General features: G+C 42.4%; 1 protein-coding gene across 3 annotated transcripts in view; it reads left to right on the plus strand.

The window, feature by feature from the left end:
- AK9 (adenylate kinase 9) overlaps positions 1–27,208 on the plus strand; it is a 160,781-nt gene that overhangs the window by 69,512 nt on the left and 64,061 nt on the right. For all 3 annotated transcript variants that reach the window (XM_077487133.1, XM_077487134.1, XM_077487132.1), the window contains 8 exons: positions 1,920–2,015; positions 3,685–3,821; positions 12,615–12,771; positions 12,902–13,016; positions 19,265–19,362; positions 22,340–22,468; positions 23,917–24,123; positions 25,713–25,861. In XM_077487133.1, the coding sequence (XP_077343259.1) occupies positions 1,920–2,015; positions 3,685–3,821; positions 12,615–12,771; positions 12,902–13,016; positions 19,265–19,362; positions 22,340–22,468; positions 23,917–24,123; positions 25,713–25,861 (1,088 nt within the window). The remainder of the gene's footprint in view (positions 1–1,919; positions 2,016–3,684; positions 3,822–12,614; positions 12,772–12,901; positions 13,017–19,264; positions 19,363–22,339; positions 22,469–23,916; positions 24,124–25,712; positions 25,862–27,208) is intronic.

Below are 27,208 nucleotides of genomic sequence, written 5' to 3' on the forward strand. Positions count from 1 at the left end.
GTTCCAGAGCTGTGTTTGCATATTTGCATAATATCACACTTCTCTGGATGGCCCAGTATCTCACAGCGCTGTTGTGCGGGGAAGTGAATGAAGTGAGCCCCACTAATACTTACCTAAGCTACATCTACATCCAGCAATGTTGCATAAGAAAGGGAGAGATGAGGGCGCTTTGGTGAGGCTGGGTATCCATTCCTTAGATGCAGTGGAGAGATGGCACTGAAGGCAGCACTTAGTAGAGAAGAAGCAGCTCTGGAGGGTCATAAAGGAAAGAGAAAGGTGCCTCTAAGTGCAGTGGTTAAAAGATCTGGTCTGACAAAGAAGCTGTGCATGCTCCGAAACGCATTAAAGCGGCCGTTCCAGCTTGGTTTCAGAACCCGGGCTGCCTCATCGTATCTTCACCTACACGCCAATCCATGTCACCAGGGACTCTGACAGCTACAGGACAGCTCTCTCTCTCCCCTAGACAGATGAGGATTACAGTGATCTGCAGGAGGACTAATCATTATATGCCTATGACCTGTTATTGACAATCTTGTAAGTGTTTTTAATCCCATTGTACCTGTAATAAATCTTTTAACCACTGCACTTAGAGGCACCTTTCTCCTTAATGTTGCACGAGAGACTTTCGCTGTATGGGACTCCCCTCCTCATTGGCTGAGACAGCAGCGTGGTGTCATTGGCTCCCGCTGCTGTCAGTCAAAGCCAGTGAGCCAATGAGGAGAGAAAGGGGGCAGGCCATGCCGTGGCTCCATGTCTGAATGGACACGGGGAGCTGTGGGTTGGCTCGGGTGCCCTTATAGCAAGCTGCTTGCTGTGGGGGCTCTGAACAGGAGAGACGGGTCAGGAGCACCAAAGAGGGGCCCGAGAAGAGGAGGATCTGGGCTGCTCTATGCAAAACAACTTTACAAAGCAGATAAGTATAACATGTTTGTTATTTTTAACAAAGAAAAATACAAGACTTTACTATCACTTTAACCTTCTTTGCTTTATTCACGAGTGTGGCTTAGAGTGAATTTTCCATACCAAGAGCGGTAACCCCGAGCCACACTTGGGGCTGCATCGCAGTATCTAGGGAAAGTAACTTACCTTGTCCCCAGGATACTGCAATGTCCTTCCACTGTGTGCGGTGGCTGTGTCTTCCACCTGATGTACTGTATGCTGGGCTCTGTTGCCTGTGAGCAGTGCGACGCACGGGGACGGAGCCCAGAATATCAAATTATTTCACCTCCCTATTGTCCCTAGTGCATTGTCCAGTGCCCTGCATGCAGTTTTATGTTATACTGTATGTGCTGTTCTTTCTGCCTGGAAACTGGAGAAGGTCCATGGCAGCCAAAAAGTGCCCCTTTACGTCAAAAGTCATTTTAGACCTGCGGGAAAGCAGTGATAATAAATGTATGATTTTGTGTTTCAAACTTTATCATACCCAAGATGTCTAGTAGACTCTGGTTTGGACAAGTTTAAGTGAGTTATTACTAAGAATTACAAGCCTACAATATAAAACGCCAAATTTCCATGCAAAACAGTGTACCGCTTTCAGCATCAAAAATCTGACACAATCATACTGCCAGGGAGGTTAAGTTAACCGGAGTGTGTTGTGAATAGTTTTAGTTTCTCCCTGGGACTTGTGGATTTGCTCCTTACAAGATGAAAAACACATGTGCACATAATATTTCATGTTCTTTAAAATCAACTTTTTGTCTATCCAATATGTGCTAGTGCCTATGCCCATAATATGTTTTTCACAACTGTCTTCTATGGTAGTGGATCTTTATAGTGTATACATGTGCAAATGATAACTGGAATTGTTTTAAATTAAAAAAAATTAAAGTTTGGCAACTGGCTGTCCTATGCAGGATTGATGTGTCTTTATCTGGCTAAAATGTAACATTATTATTATTAATGCTATATCTTGCAAACAGAAAATGTAGAGGAATCGGGCACAAAGGAAGAGGACTCAGCCCAAAAGCAGGAAATAATAGAGAATACAGAGGAGCAAAATATAATTCAACAAGATGGTAAATTTGTCATTTCAATTAAAAATGACTAATAATTATGAAAGAATACTTCATGATTGGCTGTGCTATTGCCTATTGCAGTGATCTCCAAACTGTGGCCCGAGGGCCAGGTGCAAGCTCTTTGCTTGCCTTTATCCAGTCCTTGGGGCACTATTCTTCCCACGGACACCAAGAATGAGGCACTATTACGTCCACTGACACCAACTATGGAGTACTATTCCTCCCACTGACACCAACGATGGGGCATTGTTTACTCCCTCTGATGTCAGGACATTTTTTATTTCCACTGGACACACTCTGGCCCCCCTAAAGGCTTAAGGACAGTAAACCCGACCCTTTGTTTTGAAAGTTTGGAGACCCCTGGCCTATTCAATTAGGAACTGAGGTGTAATGATGAAGCTTCTTGTTCCTAGTAGGTTTAATAGGCATGGTTTTAATTTTAAAGCTCCTGTTGACTCAACATTATTCATATCAAGTGGTCAAACATCCTCGGCACCTCTGTGACACTCTTGAGAACGCTGAACCATAATGTATAACCTCCTTATTGCCCCGACAGATAACACACACCTGACCTTCGTATTATAATGTTTGCCCTAAAGTCATCTATTTATACGAAAGTACAGGAAACCAATTATAAGCTCCTCCTAACAAGGTGGTATTTAACACCTCAAGCTTTACATACTTATTACCCAAATGCCTCAGCACTTTGCTGGAGGCGTTGGGCGTAAAGAGGCACGCTGTTGCATATATTTTGGTCCTGTTCGAAACTATCCTATTTTTGGTCTACAGTTAGGACAACTATCCAGAAGTTTACGGATTATAATATGCCAGACGACCCGGCCTTCCTCCTCTTGCATGTAAACACAATGTCCACTAAAAGATACAAAAAGTCTGTTATAGGACACTTGGTAAATGCCGCTAGATCCTGCATCCCACTTCAATGGAAAAGCCAAACCTCACCATCAGTGGCGACCTGGATCCGGAGAGTAGAGGACATTAGTAAAATGGAAGACCTGGTGCTCACTGCGAGACAACATCAGGAAAATATAAAAGGACATGGGCAGTTTGGCACCATTTCATTTTCTCTTCAGAGGGTATCACCCTTAGAACCTCTTGATGAGGCCAATTCTCCAGCGAATGCAGAAGCCAGGGCTGTCCTGAATCAACCAGAACCCTTCAATACCCTTCCATCCCTGTAACCACACCCCTTCCTCCCTTCCTCCTCAGTCTCCCCTCCTTATCCGTATGAGTTCCCTTGCCTCCTTCTGACACCCCCCCCCCCCCCCCTTCGCGCAATGAGGTTTCGCCTGGGTGGGATGGAGGGTGATCGAGGGATGAAGGTAGGAGGTAGAGGATAACTGAGGCTTTTCTTCATCTACCGCCTCCTATTGGAGGCTTTTCCGTTCAGGAGGGCTTTGGCCTTTCAACGATTAGTTAGGAAGTATTTGCCACTTGATGTGTATCGATAAGTTTGAAATGTATGTGAACTCTGCCTCTCCTTCTCTCCATGTGATAAATTTAATATGTTCCTTCCATTCCCTCCCCAATTGTTTCTAATGTATATGTGTATGTATTGTATTGTCTAAGCCCATGTTGGGCATTTCTACAACAAATAAAATTTATATTTGAAAAAAAAAAAGGGAGAATTTGATATATATTTATATTACAGACAAAGTAGAGGAGGTGACTGCTGACCATCCAGAAGTGCAACAAATGGTTGAGGAAGCTATGAGAATTGCACAGGAGACTCCAGTGACATTAAGTGCAGATGTTTATGTCAGCACCCTGGAGAAAGCTATCACAGAGGTATGAGTAATAGCTCATGTATACATTTCCTCTGACAGATTAGATCAGATTGTTCTGCTATATCAACAAGTAATAATATTAGTTGTGTATCAATCTGATTACAGTGTCACATCTTTGAATATTTTGGCTAATATCCAAACACTGGAATTTTGTCTACTAAGCATCAGTGTGTGATTTGGCTTTCAAAGGAAGTTCCCCGAGGAACTTAGTGAATGGGGTATAGCTCTGCTGACTTTCATGATCCAATCAAATGAAAGCGAAAATTCTGTGTTTTTTTGTTGTTTTTATTGTATATGATTGGGTAATCTTTGCAAAGTTAAATTAAACCACATTCACTAAGCTCTGGGGAAAGTGTCCTTGCAAAATGAACAGCTTATTTGCCTTTAACAAATAAACGGTAGGTGTCCTTTTTTTTTAATGCATGTTGAAAATGAACAAAAAACTTAAATTTAATACAAGAAAAGTTAATAAACAAGAAAAGTTAAACCAAAGGTCTTTTAGCTTTTCTCAATTTGTATACCTCAAAACTGGTGCCTATTAATACATTTCATATTCCTTGTACCTACAGCTGTTGTTATATGTAATTGGTACTTTGTCACATATTGTGACCTTTTACAAATGAATTTGATTCTGGCACTTTTAAACAAGGTAATTCCTTTTTATGTAGTGCTCATGTCATCAAAATGACTAGGTGAATTTCCTCTGTTAAATCCATCTAAAAATCAATTTTTATGTTCTGTACTCTATAGTAGAGTACCACACTAATCCTAGGCCTTTATCAGCCTCTTAAACTTAAAGCGGTATTAAACTTCAAGCCAAAAATTTAATATATTGCAGGTTACCAATCATGAGATGTGATGGCTGTATTTGTTTTCTATTGTAGGTTTTTTCCCCCTCGGTTTTCACCTGGTGACCCAACCAGTAACGATAGGTGTGTACAGGGGGTGTGCCAGGTGTGCCTGGGCACACCCTAATCACTATGTGCTGTTCCTATTCTCCCTACTGCCCGCATTTCCCCTGTGTCTGTCCCCTCCGCCCCGCAGTTCTCCTGGCTTCCCTCCTCTCCCCCCAGGCTGCTGCGAAGGATGTTTCAGGATGGAGAGCGGGGGAAGGGGCTAGTAAATATGTAATTGACCAGCCCCTTCGTTTTCTAAATGAACACAGTCACTCACTATGTCCATTCATAACTGAAGCACAGTTTGTGAATGAACAGGAAGCTACTGAGCACAGAGCACTTCCCATTCATTCACTGCTCTGTGCAGCTGAGGCTGCAGAGAAAGGAATGTGTGTTAGAGCATTGGGGTACACACCTATGCCAGTAACACCTCCTGTAATAGAGTTCCTATACTCTGGATGCAAAGCATGACAGCATATACATATGGGTAGGCTCCACCCCCTGCCCTATCCCAGGATCGGTTATACTATATAAGTAAGTTTCCTCCATGCAGGCAGCATTCTCACAATGTAGTATCACTGCAAAGCCCTTTCGGGAGGGACCTATATGCAGTGTCATCTTAAGAGCATTATAGGATCCCGGGCAATACAGTGCACTGGGGCCCTGTCTACACATTCACGCACGATTGCGCAAAGTTTGCACATTTTCTCTTTCTCCTCTGCAGCCTTTTTTCTCTTCTGTGCTCCACTCAAAACATTACATTTCATTGCTGCTCTAAAGGTTATATTCACCAATACGTAATAAAGTTTATTTTTCCTCACCTTTCTTACACTTCCTCAAACTAGTGGCAACTCTAGGATTGATATATAAGGGGAACACATAAGATATTACAGTCAAAATTTGAGGGGGCCCAGGCACCAATAACGTTCACCACTAAATCATACAACTAAATAAATATATATAAATGTACACACTTATACTCTGGTGCTGCTTAGAGGGTATTAATGCTGGAGCCGCATCGCAAAGCACTGGTACAATGCGGCAGCAAACTTTTTGACATCTGAATGATGCTTGGCTGGGGTCGCTGGGCAGGTGGGGCCTCTCAAGCAAGTGGGGCCCCCGGGCAACTGCCCAACGTGCCCATGCGAAAAGATGGCCCTTCCTATATGCTGTCATGCTTTGCATCAGGAACGGAAAATTACCGACAGGTAAGTATAGAATTTTCCTCTTTCCTGACACAGCATGACACCATATACATATGGGATGTACCAAATCACCAGACTTTAAGAGTGGGTAATACTGAAGTGTTTAAATCGAGGATTAGCTCTATCCCCACTAACGACTGAAATGTATTGTTGCTAAGGCTGCTTGGTCCAGTTTAAAATGGGCCCCCAACATGTTGAATGTAGACCAGGTCTTAGTTTACATATTAGTTCTGGAGGGACTCCTTTGGAGTTCCATCCATGGATGCACAATCCATCTGGGAAAACAGTCTCTGCCCTCAATTGATGGATTTGTCCTAGCCATCTAAGCCCCTTGACTAACTTGAGCCGCACCACTGCAATTGTCTTTAATGGACAGCGACTGTCTTCTTCTGATGCCTGAAGAGCTCCTTGTAGAAGGGCCAATTCTATGTCTCTCTTCAACCTTGAATCTATTTCCAATGCTTGTGGTACTTCAAACACTTTAGTTTGGATATGCCAGAAGGATGATGTTCTAACCCAGATGTAAAGATGCAGACCTCTGTATAGTGCTGAGGAAGAGACTAGAGCCATTTTGCCTGATAATTTCAGCAACAAGATAGTTTATGGCTTGACACTTGGATATCTGAGATCCTTCTAGACCTATTAGCCATACAAAATACTTCTTCAGTGTTACTGCCATATTGAGGAGGACTTATCCCTTTGAATGGAGAGTCAATGTGTCCCACACTATTTGGAAGAATCCAGAGGGGGAAAGAACAATCTGCCCAGTCTTTCGGAATTGGTTTGTCAAGATGTGCAACAATTACTGGATCCCAGAGAGTGAGGACACGACTGAGCCTCATCTATCCTTTAATGCCGTCTCTAGGTTTACTTGTATACAATTTGATCCTAAGCCCTTGTACACATGGTCAGAGATTCCGACAACCAAATCCGTCGGATTTTGTCCGACGGATCTTGTCCGAAACTGTTGCATGCACACGGTCGGACAAAGTTGTCGGAAAATCCGATCTTTCAGAACGTGATGACATAATTTCGTTACGACGGGACTACGTTCAGGCTAGTAGCCAAAAGCTTTGATGTAGGAATTAGATGTGAGCATGCGTGGCACTTTGTCCAATCGGAATTCTCTACACATGATCGGAGTATGTCCGATCGGAGCAGTTTGTCGGAAAATATTTCCAGCAAGTTGGAAAATTTGGTCCGACGGATATTCCGACGGAAACATGCATACCACACACAGTCGGAATATCCGACAAACCGCTCTGATCGGACACATTTCGACGGAATCTCTGACCATGTGTACAAGGGCTTACAGCAGGGAACATCCTTTAAATCCTGTAGGGTTTCCTATGATCTAATGTACTTGAAGTTGGGAGTAGGCGCCCTGACTTCCATAGGATTTCAAACACTAAGGCTGCTTTCACACTGGGGCGGGAGCAGCGTCGGCGGTAAAGCGCCGCTATTTTTAGCGGCGTTTTAGCGGCGGTGTGCGGGCACTAGCGGGGTGGTTTTAACCCCCGCTAGCGGCCAAAAAGGGGTTAAACCCGCCCGCAAAGCGCCGCTGCAGCGGCGTTTTGCCGGCGGTATTGCCGCGGTGTCCCATTGATTTCAATGGGTAGGAGCGGTATAGGAGCGGTGAATACACCGCTCCTTCACCGCTGCAAAGATGCAGCTAGCAGGACTTTTTTCACCGTCCTGCCAGCGCATCGCTCCAGTGTGAAAGCCCTCCGGGGCCGGTTTTTTTCAGGCGTTACACAGGCGCTATTTTTAGCGCTGTAACGCCTGAATACCGCCCCAGTGTGAAAGCAGCCTAAAGGTGAGACCTCCAGATGAGCCTTCACTTCTTGCTCTCCAGATGACAGATCTAGATATAACTTGTCTGAATTTGGAAGATACCGTAGGCCGCGCTGTATGAGGTATTGGATCTCAGGAAGAATAAGAGGTTCTCAGATCTGAGACTGAAACCCACGGATATCATGGCCTGCAGGCCCCCGGGCAATTATTGTCCTCATCCCTACTGAACAACTGCAGATCCTGATAAGGATCCTGGAGACTATTAGGTTTGTTCAATATACATATTGGCTAATCTGCAGCTCCAGCTGGATATCAGTAGTTTCACTGCTTCCACCTATGGGAAGCCACCAAGGTTACTGTTAGATCAATATCCTGATAGCCTTATTTGTTGCCGATCCCTTGAACAGCTTGTTGGTTTGGAGACCATCCCTTGGCATCCAACAGCTTTGTACCTTATGCCTTCTGGCAGGAAGTTCTAGGAAAACCGAACTTAAAGGGCTGGCAGACCTAACTGGGAGATACCTCTGACAGAAGTTAACTAGTCTTGCATTTCTTTTGGACAGCAAAGATAGGACTTCCCCATTTTGCTGAGTCTTTTGCAACACAACTGATGCTCTTTGTTGCATTTTCAGAAGAATTTCAGTCTGCGACGACTGCAACTCTGACTTTTGGCAACTTGTCCTCCATTGGCATGAATACCCAACAAGTAATAGCTTGCAATGATTGGTATGCCTAGTAGCTGATAAGTTGAAAGATTAGCTACCTTAGCTACCTCCCTCTGTGGAGTCACTGTTCCTGGTGCAGGGAGCAAGTCTTCCCTTACTATAAAACCTGTTAATTCCTTTGTTAATCTTTCATTGGGCCGCTCGGACCACACGGGTTACTACAAGCTACCTCTTTACCCTTTTTCAACCGTGGGATGCAACCAATGGGAAAGCACTATAATTTGTTCAAGTGAGATACTTATACTGTTGCTCTCTCTGTGGGTAACTCTACTGTATTCTTCAGAGATTCAGAACTGCTTCTAGGCAGGTAATTGCTATAATGAGACTAGTTGGTCTCTCAATGATAGTTCCTCCCAATTCAATCAGAGTCTGAACTAGCCAGGCTGGTGCCCAAACAAGGCTCACCAGAAGTCCTTGCTCTCGCAAGGCGGCCACTGTTGTACCTAATATTCTGGGAAATGCCCAGAGTTTGTGGAAAGGCCAAAGTCTGCCAGATGAACTTGTAGTGAACTCTCAAACGGCCAAGCGAAGGTACTTGCAGAAGCATGGGTGTCTCAAAGTGTGTATACAGTATAGACACACACACACACACACCTTCTAGGTCTAAAGACAATCTACAATCTTTGCCTAGGTTTCCACTATTAAGACCTAAAAGTTGTGTGATTTTGCTGTGACTTTTATGAGACTTGAAGTAATGCATGTGTATTCTTGAGGTACTCCTTGGAAATCATTGGGTACAATTTGTGGAAGTCAAGCCTTACTGATGGCTGGATAGATTGATTGCAACAATGTCATATGCAGTTTTGGATATGTCTTACTTTTGACTAAAGAACATGCAGTCATAACCCTTCTGCTCGAATGCATCATGGAGGAAATGCAATGAGTTGGAGGAGAGGAATGAAAATTCCAATGGCTTCCTTAATGCACAGGACCCACGGATCCTAAAGCTCAAATTTACATATAATTCTGCCAGCTGACCCTCTACTGCATTGGTCATCAACCCTGTCCTCAGGGCCCACTAACAGGCCAGGTTTGCAAGATAACTGAAATACATCACAGGTGATATCATTTGCTGCTCAGTAATTTCAGTATTCTAGTCTACATCTCCCCAAGGTAATACATAAAACCTGGCCTGTTAGTGGGCCCTGAGGACAGGGTTGATGACCACTGCTCTACTCAGCGACTTGGGTCGACTTGGGTTTAGGCAGGCAAAAAAATATGATAATTGATTCTTTATTCTCCTATATAGTTTTTCCAGGTTTAACCTGTCATTCAATCTTCGTTACTTTACCTTTTGGCTAACCTCTGGTCATTGGCGATTAACATGAGTAATAAATCCCACTTCTAGATATCACCAGATCCGATTTACACAGTCAGTCACCACTCTGACTTAAAAGGGGTGTGTGTTACTTGTGGGATGAGCCATAAAGGTTAACTGACCACAACGGACTACCAGAGAAACAGCATACAGTCTTGTATCCAGTGGCTGAACTGCATCACTGGATACTTCATTTTCACTCTAGGATCAGCCATCATAGAGAGTTTATCACTGGCCAGAGCTCTGTTTTCATCTTGTCTGAGATCCTGACAGTCTGGCTACCGAAGTGAGCTCACCCGCAGGTCGCAAAACACTACTTAATAGTAGTATGAACCTTCTTCATCTCCAGATCCATTTGCTGTCCCTGGCCCTCTGCAAAGGATATTGCATTTCTGCAGGTAGAATGGCACTCCGGGCTAATCTGATGAAGCCTGATTGGTCTGCTGCTTTTGAGGCAGAGGTATCTTTTAAATGACTTAGTTAGTTTAGCTTAGTACCTGAGCATTATTGAATAGACATCCACACAGTCAGATTGGACAGATTTAAAACATCCACTTTTTGCTTCTGATATACCAACTTGCCCTAGCAACTTCCCAAAAGCAAGCTAAGGCTGACCCATCTGGCCAGTCTGAAAAAGACTCCCTGTCCAACTGCTTCTGAGGTAGAGGTTGCCTTTAAATGCAGCTGTTTGCTTAGGCTTGGTATGGAACCATTAGGGATTCTGGGGCTTCTCAGTCTCTGCCCATTTGCCACTGCCTCTGGCCTGCAACTTGGCATGCATTTTGACCGACACACCAGCTACCACCAGTCCACTATTGCCCCTTATTATTATTGTAGAGATTTTCTTGGTCTGCCTCTTCTGGCAGTTAAATACATAGTGGTTCCTTCGGCGCTAATCAGGACCGGTCCCTGTTGCAGAGGCAGGTTGACTCTCCTATTCCTGAGAAGTGGTGTTGGTGTTGAGGGCTTGGAGAGATTTAGGAGGTGGTCAGAGACTGGGGACATGGTACAGGAGGTGGTCAGAGACTGGGGACATGGTACAGGAGGTGGTCAGAGACTGGGGACATGGTACAGGAGGTGGTCAGAGACTGGGGACATGGTACAGGAGGTGGTCAGAGACTGGGGACATGGTACAGGAGGTGGTCAGAGACTGGGGACATGGTACAGGAGGTGGTCAGAGACTGCGGACATGGTACAGGAGATGGTTAGAGACTGGGGAGGTGGTCAGAGACTGCAGACATGGTACAGGAGATGGTCAGAGACTGGGGACATGGTACAGGAGGTGGTCAGAGACTGGGGACATGGTACAGGAGGTGGTCAGAGACTGGGGACATGGTACAGGAGGTGGTCAGAGACTGGGGACATGGTACAGGAGGTGGTCAGAGACTGGGGACATGGTACAGGAGGTGGTCAGAGACTGGGGACATGGTACAGGAGGTGGTCAGAGACTGGGGACATGGTACAGGAGATGGTCAGAGACTGGGGACGTGGTACAGGAGGTGGTTAGAGACAGAGAACATGGTACAGGAGATGGTCAGAGACAGAGAACATGGTACAGGAGATGGTCAAAGACTGGGGACATGGTACAGGAGGTGGTCAGAGACTGGGGACATGGTACAGGAGGTGGTCAGAGACAGAGAACATGGTACAGGAGGTGGTCAGAGACTGGCGACATGGTACAGGAGGTGGTCAGAGACTGGCGACATGGTACAGGAGGTGGTCAGAGACTGGCGACATGGTACAGGAGGTGGTCAGAGACTGGCGACATGATTAAAGAGATAAGTGCAGCCAGTGTTGCCCCCAGTGTTGCCCCCAGTGATGCAGCCAGCGATGGCCCCAGTGATGCAGCCAGCGATGGCCCCAGTGATGCAGCCAGCGATGCCCCCAGTGATGCAGCCAGCTATGCCCCCCAGTGATGCAGCCAGCTATGCCCCCCAGTGATGCAGCCAGCGATGCCCCCCAGTGATGCAGCCAGCTATGCCCCCCAGTGATGCAGCCAGCTATGCCCCCCACTGATGCAGCCAGCTATGCCCCCCAGTGATGCAGCCAGCTATGCCCCCCAGTGATGCAGCCAGCTATGCCCCCCAGTGATGCAGCCAGCTATGCCCGCCACTGATGCAGCCAGCTATGCCCCCCACTGATGCAGCCAGCTATGCCCCTCTGCAGTGAAGAGAGCCGTCTGGTTGAATAGAGCGCCGGGAACATCACAGCTTTAATTTCAAAGACCTACAAGGACTTTAACTATGGCTTATTTGGGGGGTAGGGCTTATATTGCAGCCATCACCGACAATCACGCTAGGTCTTATTTTCAGGGAAATAGGGTAACAAATGTTACCCTATTTAGGGTAGGGTTAGGGTTAGTTTGGAGGACCCCCCCCCCCCACCAAAACATTGCATACTGACAGTGGAATCTGCTGCTGTCACAATACACTGACCAGTAGCTTCAGCTGCTGTCCCTTCAACAGAAATCAATCAAACATCTGACTTCTACTCCAGTCTGCGCTGAACCAGACAGCTTTCAATCAATGTATTGTTTGATCCTCTTACAGCATCAAACAACATTTAGTAAAAAAAGTTTTTAAGTAGACAATATTATTTTAAAATAATATATTGTTTTGATGTTCCTTGAACTCATGGTTAGAGGAATCCTATCCATTGCACAGACAGACAGGTAGGCTGCTACTGCAAAGAATATACTGCTTGCATATATGTTGAGGACAATATGTGACTCACAAGCAATTGACTGAGGGGTACTAAATGTCTGACTAAATGCATGAATCACAATTCTAATTTGCAAGCAAAGGTTGTTTTTTTTAAAAATCTTGATTTATTTATTTTTGTCAATATTTTATACAGTTCAATGAAGAAAATAAAGAGCGGTTTCCTGGTGCCCCACCTGTTGGAGGATGGGTATTAGACAATTTCCCAAATTCACCAAATTATTGGATACCTCTTAGTGAGAAGGGACTTGCTCCTGATATTGTCATTTGTTTAAAAAATTCAACAGATAACGGTAAGTGCGATACAATCTTCAAAAGATAACAGAAAATAAAAATTGTTTTTAGGTTCGATATCGCTTTAAGTTGTACTCTTATTACTTGTAAAGTTTCCCACGTGTTCACTGACATATTCTTGTATTTCAGGAAAGTGTCTGCTTAATAGACTGTACATGCTAAATAAACAGGAAATAAATAGTAATATATTGCAAAGACTTGAGAAGGAAAGGGCAAGGAAGCTACAGGAAGAGGAGGAAGCAAGGTATCGTTGTGTGTTTTTTGTTTTTTTTTAGTGTGTTTTTTTTTTAACACGTGGCCACAATATGGGATATATTATTGTATACATTGTTAAAATTCTACAGTAGTAATGGGGTATATGGCGCAATAAGTGTTGTGTGTACATAAATGTCTATGCAGAACAGCAAAAAGTTCATAGAGCCCAACTGGAGCGTTAAGGGTAACTTTCTGCTGATCTAGATGCATCAGATGCAGCACCCCCCGGTGTGCTTTCTTGGTCCTGCAGATGTATCCTAGTATGGTCTGTGGTTCCCTGTTATGAGACTGATCGGAAGCCCTTACTATATGATGAGCCTGATTTTAACTGTCACGATATGAGTTACCATTTGTCTTTTTGCCATAATAAATCTGTTCATATACTACACTCAGATTGCGCGTTTCTGTTCTTAATTGTTTAAATTATACATTTAATTTTCCTAGGGTTCACAGTCACCATTTTCTACAGGAAAAAAAATTAAAAATCTTAGCCATAGATATGCTGTCACAGCATAAAATCTAAGTAGCCTGTACTAAAAACATAGGATTAGTGCTAAGCAGTGTAACCCTGTAGCTTGGAGATCCTGGGTTCAGTCTCCACTAGTAATTTTGACTGCAGGGAATTTATGTGTTTTCCCATTGTTTGCTTGGATTTTCTCTGAGTACATTCGTTTTCTCCCAGGAACAAAAAATGTCACCCTAGACAGTGGGTATATCTGTATGACTTTATTAGGAAAATTAGGTCATACATTTATGTTATATAGATTGCAGCAAACAGGGGGAGGCAGAAGCTGGAATTGGGTTTAAAACGTATGCCGTGTACACACGATCGGATTTTCCGACAGGAAATGTTGGATGTGAGCTTGTTGGCAGTAAGTCCGACCGTGTGTGTGCTCCATCGGATATTTGTTGTCTGACTTTCTGCCAACAAATTCTGGCTAGCAGGTTCTCAAATTTTCCACCAACAAATGTGTGTTGTCGGACTTTCCGATTGTGTGTACACAAGTCCAAAGTACAAACACGCATGCTCAGAATCAAGGATGAGCCGGAAGCGCTCAGTCTTGTAAAACTAGCGTTCGTAATGGAGATATCACATGACTATTGAATTCCTTTTTATCGGCTCGCCGTACGTCTTGTACGTCACTATGTTCGTAATTGTTGGCCAACATTTTTGTGACTGTTTGTATGCAAGACAAGTTGGAGCCAACAACCTTCAAACAAAATGCCAACGTTTTGTTGTTGGAAAGTCCGATCGTGTGTACGGGGCATAAGTGTTACTAAACCCTCAACAGTCAAATCAGTCTGTATATGCAGTAAAGCATGCTTGTTATACTCACTGTGGAACCTAAGGGGTTAATCCTCCGCATTGTGTAAAAGGGCTGTTTGATCCTGTCTTCTCTGATCCTCCCCACCTTCCACTGTCCCCTGATAATTTCCTGATAACACAGAGTCTATGGAGTCAGGCTGCACATGCTCAGTTTGGTGTGTATTGCTAGAGAGGGTTTTTTTTTCCTTGGGAGAGTTTGTGTGATCAGCAGAGAGTCAGTGGTTCTGCAGCCTCATAGGGAAGTTAGAAAACTCCTTCTATAAGCTCTAACCAGAGCTTGGCTGGACACTGCTAGAGGTTACAAGACTGCTATATAGTGCTGATGACAAAAGGTATTTAGCAGTTTATAATTACTCAAATAATTCCATTTACTCGTTCTGGGTACTGTGGGAGACCAAATATAGTGAATGCAGTGTCCTGGGTTTAGTAACACTTTGAGCTGGCCATACACTCATAGATTTTTAAAATTCAAACTTTCAAACAGACTCCTTCATCCATGCTAAACAGCACAGATGAACAAATCTCCTGTTGCAGCAGCTGTCAGAATATCCAAACAGTACTTTCACCGGATTAGGTTGTTGGGTGGTTTTGCACAGAGCAGCTTGCTATGGGGGCAGCTGAGCCACAGCCCCCTGTGTCCATTTAGCGGCCCCTTTTCTCTCCTCATTAGCTGACTGACTTTGACAGCAGTGGGAGCCAATGGCGTCATGCTGCTGTCTCAGCCAATGAGGAGGGGAAACCTGGGCAGACCAGACACTCCTGCAACATCGCTGGATCTAGATGGGCTCAGATAAGTATTGGGGGGGGGGGGGGGGCTGATTGTTGCTGCTGCACACAGAAAGCTTCTTATCCTAATGCATAGAATGCATTAGGATAAAAAAAACTTCTGTCTTTACAACCCCTTTAAAATGTAAACCCTAACCCTGTAATGCATAAGCCAACCTTTGACATTTTAACCCCCCCTCCAACATTTAAAGCGGGATTCCACCCTAAAGTGGAACCTCCGCTGATCGGATCCCTCCCCCCCTCCGGTGTCACAATTGACACCTTTCAGGGGGGAATGGGGTGGCGATACCTGTCAAAGACAGGTATTTTCACCCACTTCTGGGCATAGACTCCCGTGGGAGTCTACGCCATTTCCTGCCCTGCCGCGCTGTCTGCTGGGACACACACGGGTCCCAGTGACAGCGCGGAGATTTCCTATTGCGCGGCGCGGCTCGCGCATGCGCAGTAGGGAATCGGGAAGTGAAGCCGATTCGCTTCACTTCCTGATTCCCTCACCTAGAATGGTGGCGACAGCAGCCGAGAGCCGAGCGATCGATCGGCCTCGGCTGCCGGCATCGCTGGAACCCAGGACAGGTGAGTGTCCATTTATTAAAAGTCAGCAGCTGTAGTATTTATAGCTGCTGGCTTTTAATATTTTTTTTTTGGTGGAATCCCTCTTTAATTCTTATCCTATACCTTAACATTTACCCCTTAATTACTAACTCTTAACCTAATGCTAATACTTAAAACTCAGCTTAGCACCCTAGATAACCCCTAAAATGATCGTTTAACACTTACTTTTCTATAGAAAACCTAACCCTAATATTAACTTTAAAATGTCAACTAAATCTCCTAATCCCTTACAACAACCTCCTATTCTGTATACTCACCTTCCCCTGAGCAAGAAGCAGTAGCATATATTTCTCAAATGTGTGCAAACGTATGCAATTCAAAATATAGTATTTCACAAGATATACATAAATATATATATATATATATATATATAGTGAGGAGAAAAAAGTATTTGAACTCCTGCTGATTTTGTACGTTTGCCCACTGACAAAGAAAGGATCAGTCTATCATTTTAAAGAGGAAGTAAACCCTGATGGGTTTACTTCTTCTTTGTCTCCCTGCAAAGGTAAAGCATAATGGGCTACTGTGCATCGCATAGTAACCCATTATGTGTCACTAACCTGACAGAGGAGCCAACGATGTCACCGCAGTCCCCTGTAGTACGGAGCATCCATCTTCTTCCCGGTGTCTCTGCTCCGGCCACTCACAGCGCAGAGCAGCGATAATGACACTCCCACGCATGTGCACGGGAGCTGCCACTAATAACATATCGCCGTTAGCAGCAGCATGCTGCTAACGGTGATAGTGCGCCTGTGCCTATCTTTTAGTAAATATCTCCTAAACCCTGTAGGTTTAGGAGATATTTCTTGTACCTACAGGTAAGCCTTAATCTAGGCTTATCTGTAGGTCAAAGTGGTTTGTAAGGGTTTACAACAACTTTAATGGTAGGTTTATTTAACAGTGACAGGCAGAATAACAACAAAAATATCCAGAAAAACACATTTCAAAAAAGTTATAAATTGATTACCCATGGTGGAGAGATTGGAATCTGATTGATTGCTTTTGTGGACAGGTGTCTTTTATACAGGTAACAAGCTGAGATTAAGAGCACTATCCTTTAAAAGAGTGCTCCTAATCTCAGCTTGTTACCTGTATAGAGGACTACTGGGAGACAGAAATCTTGCTGATTGATAGGGGATCAAATATTTATTTCATTCATTATGCGCTTGCCAACAAGCCGCTATCGTTATATGCAGGGCCGTCTTTAATTTTGATTGGGCCCTGGGCAAACATTTTCTTGGGGCCCCCCCTCCATTCTGAGACATATAAAAAATAGCAGGTAGACTCAAAATCAGTTTACTGCAGCAGATCACGCAGTGATTGCAATTGTTTGCCAGAAGTTACCGCCTATCCTTACTGCTCGCTGGCTGGTTGCTAGAGGTTACAACACATAATTTCTGCTTGCCGATTGGTTGCTAAAGGTTAATGCACATCATTACCACTTACTGATTGGCTGCTAGAGATTAAAGCAGATCACTACTGTTCGCTGATTGGTTGTTACAGGCTAATACACATCATTACCTTTCACTGAGCAGTGGAGCAATCCTAAATAATTGAGCAAGTAAAGGGGCACATTAATACACATACTACAGGAGAGTGTCAGAGAGTGCAGACATACTACAGGAGAGGTTCAGAGACTGCAGACATACTACAGGAGACAATCAGAGACTGCGGACATACTGCAGGGGACAATCAGAGACTGCGGACATACTGCAGGAGACAATCAGAGACTGCGGACATACTGCAGGAGACAATCAGAGACTGTGGACATACTGCAGGAGACAATCAAAGACTGCGGACATACTGCAGGAGACAATCAGAGACTGCGGACATACTGCAGGAGACAATCAGAGACTGCGGACATACTGCAGGAGACAATCAGAGACTGTGTACATACTGCAGGAGACAATCAGACACTGCGGACATACTGCAGGAAACAATAAGAGACTGCGGACATACTGCAGGAGACAATCAGAGACTGCGAACATACTGCAGGAGACAATCAAAGACTGCAGACATACTGCAGGAGACAATCAGAGACTGCGGACATACTGCAGGAGACAATCAGAGACTGTGGACATACTGCAGGAGACAGAGACTTTGTACATGCTACAGGTGATGGTCAGAGAACTTTTAGCAACGCATAGCTTGACAGTTGAATAACACAGCTCAGGGTTTAAGCAGTCAGGCATTTTATGGGTGCAAGGACATACCTGAGCAGCCAAACACACTACATACATTTAGAGGTATGTGGGCGGGGCTTCCATTCTCTGATCTCACTGCGCTAAATACGGCCCTGGTTATATGGCAGCAGGACGGCTCTCCTGTACAAATCGCTGTAGTTGTACGGCGGGTCACGCAGGCATGATAGCTGGGTGGCGCGCGCTTATGTCTGCTGCATGCTGCAGGAGCCTGCCCATGGGTCAGACAGACTCGATGTCCGCCGGCGACCTGCAATCGCCTATTACAGAGGCGGAACGGGGAACTGCCTTTGTAAACAGGGTGATTCCCCATTCAGCCTAGTGACATGACAGGGATCTATTGTTCCCAGTGATCAGGAACAGTCATCTCTGTCATGTCCCTGGTAGCCAACCCCCCAACAGTTAGAACACACCTAGGTAACACATTTAACCCCCTATTTATAAAAATGACAAAAATCTATCCCCTATTTTGTAGACGCTATCATTGTTGGGCAAACCTGTCAATATATGCCTATTGCGATTTTTTTTTTAACCAAAAATATGTTGAAGAATATTTATTCGTTTTTTTTTCTCATTTTTTGGGGGATATGTACTGTATTTTAGCAAAAAGTAAAAAAATAAATATTTTCCTAAATTGTCGCTCTTTGTTTATAGCACAAAAAATAAAAACCGCAGAGGTGATCAAAAACCACCAAAAGAAAGCTCTATTTTGTTTGGGTAATTGTCACAATTGTCGCTCGACCGCGCAATTGTCAGTTAAAACAACGCAGTGCCGTATCGCAAAAAATGGCCTGGTTATTAAGGGGCAAATCCTTCCGGGGCTGAAGTGGTTAAAATGCAAATCAATTTATATCTTTTTCTAAATGCGTTTTTCTGGATATTTTTGTTGTTATTCTGTCTCTCGCTGTTAAAAAAAACTAACATTCAAATTATAAACTGAGCATTTCTTTTTCAGTGGGCAAACGTGCAAAATACACTTTTTCTCCTTTATCCATGGCAGTTGCCTCCAGCATTTTCAGAGTGGGCTAGTGTCAGAGCTCAGAGGGAGCACCGACTTTTACCCTTCCATTGTGTGGCAGTGTTTATCTCTAAAAGATGGCAGCTGGGCTCGAGCATTACATAATGGGAGGGAGTCGTTTGTTTCCCCATACCCAGAAGCGCTAAGTATTTTGCAGAGGGAGAAGCAGGGGAGCACTGGAGAAATGGGTATATATTGGTTGGGGGGCAAAGATGACTGTGTCTGTTTAACCAAAACCAGAGTGATAATGAAAAAAGATATAATATTTATCATTCCCAATTGTTCATTTTCAGAAAAGAACAGGAGGAGATAATGAGATTGCAGCTAGAACAGAAGAAACAGCAGGAAGAGATGCAAGGCCCCTCAGAAAATATTGAAGATAAGCCACAAGGTAAGTACTGGGCTTTACTGTGAGGATATACTGTATAGTCTATAGAGGTTTTCTTTCTGAAATATAATGAATCATATACAAAATTGGTGAAAAGAAAGGGGCTTGTGCTATCTGTGCCAATTAACTTCATTCCGTATTTTTCTAATGTAGGGGCAAAAACGCAACTGACATATGCACATGTACTGTAAATGATTTTGGTTGCTAAGGAATTTGGTATTGTGTCCAGCCACGTTAGCTATTTATACATCCCAGCCAGAAAGCACAGTCAGGAGGTTGATATGATTTTCTCTGTTAGAGTTAAAGTGGTTGTAAGCACTTATATACAGTATACCCAGGGAAGTGACTCTAGCCCAGGTTATACACAGAGCTAGAATAAACCCTCCTACATAAGTTGTACCTTTTTTATCTGATGCCTTCTCTTCTCTACATCTGTTCGAATTGCAGAATGTATACAGCTTGCCTGAGCTTTCAGAAATCGGGGTGGGATTGACTGAAGTTACGCTCTGCAGGGTTTAGTGGGAGCTGATTGAAGGGAAATGACACACCCCCTGCACAGAGCTGAGGCTGTCAATCACAGGCTATGTGCTGGAACTCACTCCCCGTCACCTTTTTAATTCTTGGTGTTAGGAAAACTTGCCAGAAGACTCATGCAGATAGCAGAGGAATGAGGCAGCAGACAGACATTTAGTGCTCTGGACTGAGACAAGTACACACTGTAGAGGGACATTTGTTTACATTTCATGTCTGAGGTTTACAACCACTTTAAGGAATAAATGGGTGTCCTATACTGTTCTGCAGACTGCTGCCACTGAAGGTGTAACAGCAACTTATGCCGTGTACACACGGCCGGACTTTTTTTGACAGCAAAGTTCAGACGGAACAAGTCCATCGGACAATTAGATCGTGTGTGGGCTCCATCAGACTTTTGCTTGCCAAAAATCCGACGGACTTTAGAAATAGAACATGTTTTAAATTTTCCTGTCGGAACTCCGCCGAACCGAGAAATCGTTCGTATGTACGCTAGTCCGACGAACAAAAACCGACGCTAGGGCAGCTATTAGCTACTGGCTATGAACTTCCTTATTCTAGTCTGGTCATACGTCATCACGTTCGAATCCGCCAGACTTTGGTGTGATTGTGTGTGTCAAAGTCCGTTCATTCGGAAAGTCCGCCGAAAGTCAGTCGGGAAGACTGTCAGACCTAGTCCGTCGAAAAGTCCGGTCGTGTTTACGCGGCATTAATGATGAACCATCAACTCGTCTCACCTTCTGTCTGCATGTTCCCTGTTAGTGCCTGCTTGCAGGAGAGGGGGGTGACTGATGCTGATAGCAAGATGGATTCAGTTAATTTTGCTATTTGCTTGAAAAATTTTTTTTTGTAAATGAATACACAACTGCATTAAATAGTGTAGCCGATCACTGTTTAAGGCTTGATTCACACCTAAATCATCCGCGGATCGCACAGCAACATTGTCAGTCCCTGTTCTCCATTTCAGGAATGAATCAGGGCAGAATCTTTGCCTGAATTCGGCCCTGAAATGGAGAAAAAGACACATAGCGTTTCTGTGCAGTGCGCTCCGCAGCCGCCCTGGAGATATGTGAACCGGCTCCATAGAGAGCTGGTCATATTCTCCTGCTATGCGAATTGGATGCGGGGAAAGCTGCATCTAATTCGCATAGGTGTGAACCCAGCCTAAAAGCCTATGAATATGAGTAATCCCTATGAGTAAGCTCTGTATGGACTACGTTGGTGTGTCTGCTACCAAGTGGAAAAGCTTTCATTCACTAACCTCACCATGACATAAAACTCTTGTTGTTAATGACATTCAGCACACAGAAACAGTAACAGGTTAACAAACTTGTGAACATGTCTTTAAATGAATAAAACCCTCTTCTATCACACATATGAAATGTCACTCCTCTGGGCCAGAAGGATGGATTATGAAGTTTCTTGTAATGTGTTAAATGAAATTGCAACAAGCACAGACGGGTCTTAGCCCTTGTACACACGGTCGGACATTCCGACGGAAAATGTCTGATCGGACCATGTTGTCGGACAATCCGACCGTGTGTGGGCTCCATCGGACTGTTTCCGTCGGAATATCTGGCCAACAAAGTTTTAGAGCAGGGCTATAAAATTTTCCGACAACATGATCTGATCTGACTTTGTCCGATCGTTTGTAGAGAATTCCGATCGGATAAAGTGCCACGCATGCTCAGATCAAATTCCTAGACCAAAGCTATTGGCTACTAGCCTGAACATAGTCCCATCGTAACGAAATAACGTCACCACGTTCTGAAAGATCGGATTTTCCGACAACTTTGTCCGACCGTGTGTATGCAACAGTTTCGGACAAAATCCATTGGACAAAATTTGTCGGGACAAAATCCAATGGATTTGGTTGTCAGGATGTCCGACCGTGTGTACAAGGGCTTAGAGGGAGGAACCCAGCCTTCACCTCTATATAGTATTGGCCAAATAATTAAATATTTCTCCAGGTGTATTTGGTGTTCAGGAGCAGCAGTATCTACATTTTAAAAATGGTGAGCATGGATATGATACACAACTCATATTGTAAGTACTGGGTGCTAATGTTGGCAAAGGTAAATTATATCTGAGTGTGATAATTATCTCATACAAGCAAACTTTACCCATATATCTTAATATATAATATCATAATCTATCTTATTAATGGTAAACAGATATTAAGATAATAAAGTCACCATGGGGTACCATAATTTGTTATATTTTTAAGTCATGCAACACATGCGTACCTAATGATATATTATAATAAGGCTGCATTATGGCTTTTTGTAATTATATGTGATTAAAGAAGTAGACCGCTAATATCACAACGATACTTAGTTCTAATGCAGTTTGTTATACTAATGAATAAAAAAGTAGTAATAATAATCATTTTTGATTTTTACATGATGGCCGTGAGATATGGTATGATGACAGTTTTTTTTTTTGGCAGACTCCAGTGACCAGCCTATGCCAGACACAGAACAAACAGACATGGCTTCTCCAAAAGATGCGTCACAGCCCAGTTTAGAAGATATTGAACCACCAGAACAGCCAGATCAACAAGTGGAACCAGAACAAGGTCAACTAATATGTGATGTTTTTCATGATGGCAATTTGTATTTGAATGTGTATTCTTTGGAATTGCACAAGTTAGTTCAGTGTCTTAACAATGTAAAGATGAATCCTACAATTTATTCTTTGTATACCACAATATTACCTGCAATATTGGCATGCAGTCTGCAGCCCCACACTAAAGTGCATCATACATAATGCAATATGATTGCACAATTCCCTTTGGCTTTATATTAAACTAAATAGAGCTAAGGCCTGTACACTTGGAGAATCATGTAATAGATTGTGTACATGAACCCTATAATTACATTTAGAGATTGTACAAATAGATTATAGCATGTATGACCAGCCTATGGGTTAGCTGGTGTTTGCTCAGCACCTATTTGTTCCACCTCTTGCCTGTACCAACAGCTTGACTGGAGGAAGGTGATAGAAGAGGAACCGAAGCTCTGTGACTAAGAATAAAGCCAGGGAAAAAAATTACATTTTGGGGGTGATTTTTTTTCTACTGGTCACCCTAATGCCCTGTACACACGACCAGTTTTTCCATCGGAATAAACTCTAAAGGTTTTTCCAACAGAATTCCGCTGAAGCTGTCTTGCGTACACACAATCACGCCAAATTCCGACCGTTAAGAACGGGTGACATACAACATGTATGACTGGACTAGAAAAAGGAATTTCAATAGCCAGTGGCCAGTAGCTTCTGTCTTGTACTTGCTTCGGAGTATGCGGAAAAATTTATAATAATAATTAAAAATTATTTGAAAATTATAGAACATGTTCTCTTTCTAGGTCCGTCAGAATTTTTGCCGTAAAAAGTCCAATAGGGAATACACACGGCCCTATTTTGCTCGTGTTTACGGGGCTTTACTCAATGCAATACCCACATAATCACATTGGGAGTCCCTATAAAATTGCACACCATGGGTCTTGCTTGCAGCAACATCTGTTCTAAAATTGTTTTTATTGCTTTAATTTTCTAATTTGCTCTAGAAAAAAAAATAAAAGTTGGAATCTAATTGGGTGTTATGAGCAACTCCTATTGTCCCTTTATGAAAAACATTTTTATTTATTGGATGTACCTATAATTCTACAGTGTCTTGAAAAGAATTCTTACCCCTTGAAATTTTCCACATTTTGTCATGTTGCAACCAAAAACGTAAATGTATTTTATTGGGATTTTATGTGATACACCAACACAAAGTGGCACATAATTGTGAAGTGGAAGGAAAAGGATCAATGGTTTTCTAATTTTTTTTACAAATAAATATCTGAAAAGTGTGGTCTATCACATAATATCCCAATAAAATACATTTACGTTTTTTGTTGTAACATGACAAAATGTGGAAAATTTCAAGAGGTATGAATACTTTTTAAAGGCACTGTATATTAAGATCCCTTTAGATCGCCTTAAAAAAGCCCAATAACAATCTGCAATAATAATTTCTAACAGAAATCGTCTTACCAGAAGTTCCTGATGGAGGATTTCCAGATGTGCCAGAGATGGAGCCTCTGAAGGCACTCATAAACAAATTTAATGAGGACTGGCATCTGCTGGAGCCTGTGTTCAGTGACGCATCTCTGCTAAATGTTACTCACCTGGAAATGGCCGATAAATCACCAGAAGCTCTTCTACAGGAGGCAGTGACTGCTATGGAAAGTGAGTTTGTATTAATGTTTTGTCTTTTCATTTGTACCATGAAACTATAGGGTATCCTTCACAATATTGATACTTATTTTTATTTCACCCATGTTAACTCTTCAAAAAGTAATTTTGGACAATAGCTTTCATGATGCACTTAATAGACAGTCTTCTTGCTGGTTTATGAATACATTTTGAAAATATCTCTCAGCTATCTGAACTAAAGTTTAATTAAAATCAAACTTTTTTTTAGTTTTGGGCAGAGTGGAAGAGAGTTAGATACACAAAGATTTTTTTTTTGGGCTGTCTGTTGCCCTGTTGGGGAACTTTTTCAACTCTTTGCAATTAATTGCACAATTGTAAGGGGATATCTCCAATATAAATTAGGCTGTAGCTTTATTCTGTTCTAATACTACAGTATTTTTACTGTCGCCATTTAAAGAAACCTAATATCACTCCTAGTGACAACAATGTCATTGGGCAAGGAAGTGAGGAAAAAAACTTCCCCATTGGGGCCTTGAGCAATTATATAAACCTGGCAGAGATTTTAACCTTTTCTCACACTACCCAAATCTAAAAAAACAGTTTTGGTTGCAAATTCACTTTAGCAAAGAGAAGATCCATGTCATTTACACCTTAAATGATCTTCTTCCTATTTTTTAATATACTGTAGAACTTTAAAGACAAATGCACTTTTAGTCACTAGATCTTCCTAACCTAAACTATGCCACCCACCCAACCTAAACTAACCTAGAAAACTTTCAGCCAGAAGTGTTCTTACCCCAGCATGGCAGCAATAGCCTCCTCCAGCATTTACATCATCTAGCTCAGTGGTTCTCAACCAGGGTTCCTCCAGAGGTTGCTAGGGGTTCCTTCAGCATTGGGCCATTTCTGCTTCTAGGATAAGTTCCCACCGACACCATTGATCTTTTTAGCTATCTGTAAAGAGGTAATTCTTCCCAATGACCACAAGTGTAAGCACTATTGTTCCTACTGATCATCACACTAATGTATCATGAGTTGTAGATTTCAAATTTTTAGCAGGGGTTCCCCGAGACTGGAGAACTATTTCAAGGGTTCCTCTGTGTTGAAAAGGTTGAGAAAGGCTGATCTAGCTGGAAATCTTTAAGAGTGACCATGCCAAAACAGTGAAGCCCAAAGCACAATACACTATATTTTGTATACTTCTGGATTATTGTTTGTCATAACGTCTGTGAAATAAAGCAATGATCGTGACATAAGTGGGATTTAGTATGGTATATATGACGCATCAATTCTGATAGAGCTTAACTTCATTATCTTAGGTACACAATTTGGAGGATTATCACACTTGTACAGACTAAAACACAGGTTTTGTCAGTACTTTACTAAAACTCTAACAATTTTGCTAATAATATATCTAACAAAAATGTAAAAGTTGTGCAATTTTGTTTGACTAAAAAAGTGTTTGACAAAAATGCTTTACCTTTATCCTTTGGTTTTTTTAATGTCCACTACAAATTTCACAAATATAGGATAACACTATATTACTTGTACAACATGTCCAGTTTTGCTGATGCCATGAAATATATCCACAAGGGATTTATTGTAACTAACCCTCTCATCAGAACCATTTCAGTATCAAGGATGGGAGGTAACCTCTCAGGACATAGATGAAGAAGCAGAAGACATGCAAGCAGAGCTGGATGCTGAGGAGCAAGAAAGGGAGGGAGAAGTAGAAGAAGAAGAAGAAGAAGAAGGGAATGAAGATGCAGAAGTAAGTTTCAGCTAAATACAAATGTCATAAAGATTTTTTCAGTGCGATAAAGCAGAGAGCAATGATTGCAATACCCAGAGTAAACAATTACATTTCAAACCACTATTGTCTACATGATTATCCTTTTTGTTGCTATGGTTTATTGTGCAATTTACTTTGTTCTGTACCCAACTGACTAAGGCCAGTAGTGTTTATTAGCATAAATAGTTGTTCAAACTTTGTGATCTTGCTTCACCTGTATACAGTGAGATAGTGACTACACACCATTTAATGACAATAATTAAGAACCTAATCATTTTTTGTATCATAATATTGGTTTGCCGGTAAAAGCAGCATAAAAACCCCCAAATAAATTTTCCCTACATAAGATATGCAGTCATACAACAGTAGGGAATAGAGACGTCTACTAAGACAGTTTTCAGTTATCTACTGAGATGCCTGTCCATGAACAACTTGCACCTATTTGAAGAGGCAACCTTATTAAAAATGCCAACAAATTAGTAGCCAAGCAGTGATACAGTTTCAATTAAATCAGGATTAATAAATGAAAGATAAAATTGCTGACTTTTTTTTGCAAAGTAGTTCAAAAAGTATTTATTATTTAAAGTTTTATTGTGTGCACCAGCAGAGACAATACAAATTCAGCATTAATAAAGGGTACAGTAAACATAGACTGTTACACAAATCAATAATGAAGTAAAATAATATGCTATGTACAAAGCATATAGGATGATGCCAACATGGCAACAAAGAAACTACATTAGTCTGACATAGAATGCAACAGTGTAAGACACTAAAATCACCCAGAGGCTGGTGTACACAAAAAAAAAAATTCCAATAGAAAGAAAAAGGTGTTACGTCACAAAAGTTAGAAGACAAGAAGGCGAGACAAGAAGGAAAAGAGAATAACCATGCTCAATAGGGGAAGACGGGAACGGAACAGGAAAACTTAGGAGGAAGGGGAGAAAAAAAGGTGTTGTAGTCTTGTGAGTACCGGAAGCCGTGCCAGTAAAACCAGGTTTCATTGAATTGTTCCTCTTTTCATTTTTTTTTGTTTTTTGTTTGGATCAAAACTTCTTTTTATTGACAAAGATCGTAAGTGACATAATGTATACACATATGTAGAAAAATATATAAAAGACAGTCATCTGTTAAGTAGCAAATATATTAGGGCTGTTACTGATTAAAATTTTCGTGTTCAATTAATCGATTTTTTTTAAATCGACTAATTTCGATTAATTATAACGCATATACAGATCCAACTACTTTTAGCTGATCTCCTTGCACTGCAACTCTGCATTAGTCAGTGGTGAATGTGGTATACACTATATACAAACACCCTCCACT

Source organism: Lithobates pipiens, unplaced genomic scaffold, assembly GCF_037356315.1.
Source record: "Lithobates pipiens isolate NorthernLeopardFrog02 unplaced genomic scaffold, aLitPip1_a1.2 Scaffold_18, whole genome shotgun sequence".
NCBI lineage: Eukaryota > Metazoa > Chordata > Amphibia > Anura > Ranidae > Lithobates > Lithobates pipiens.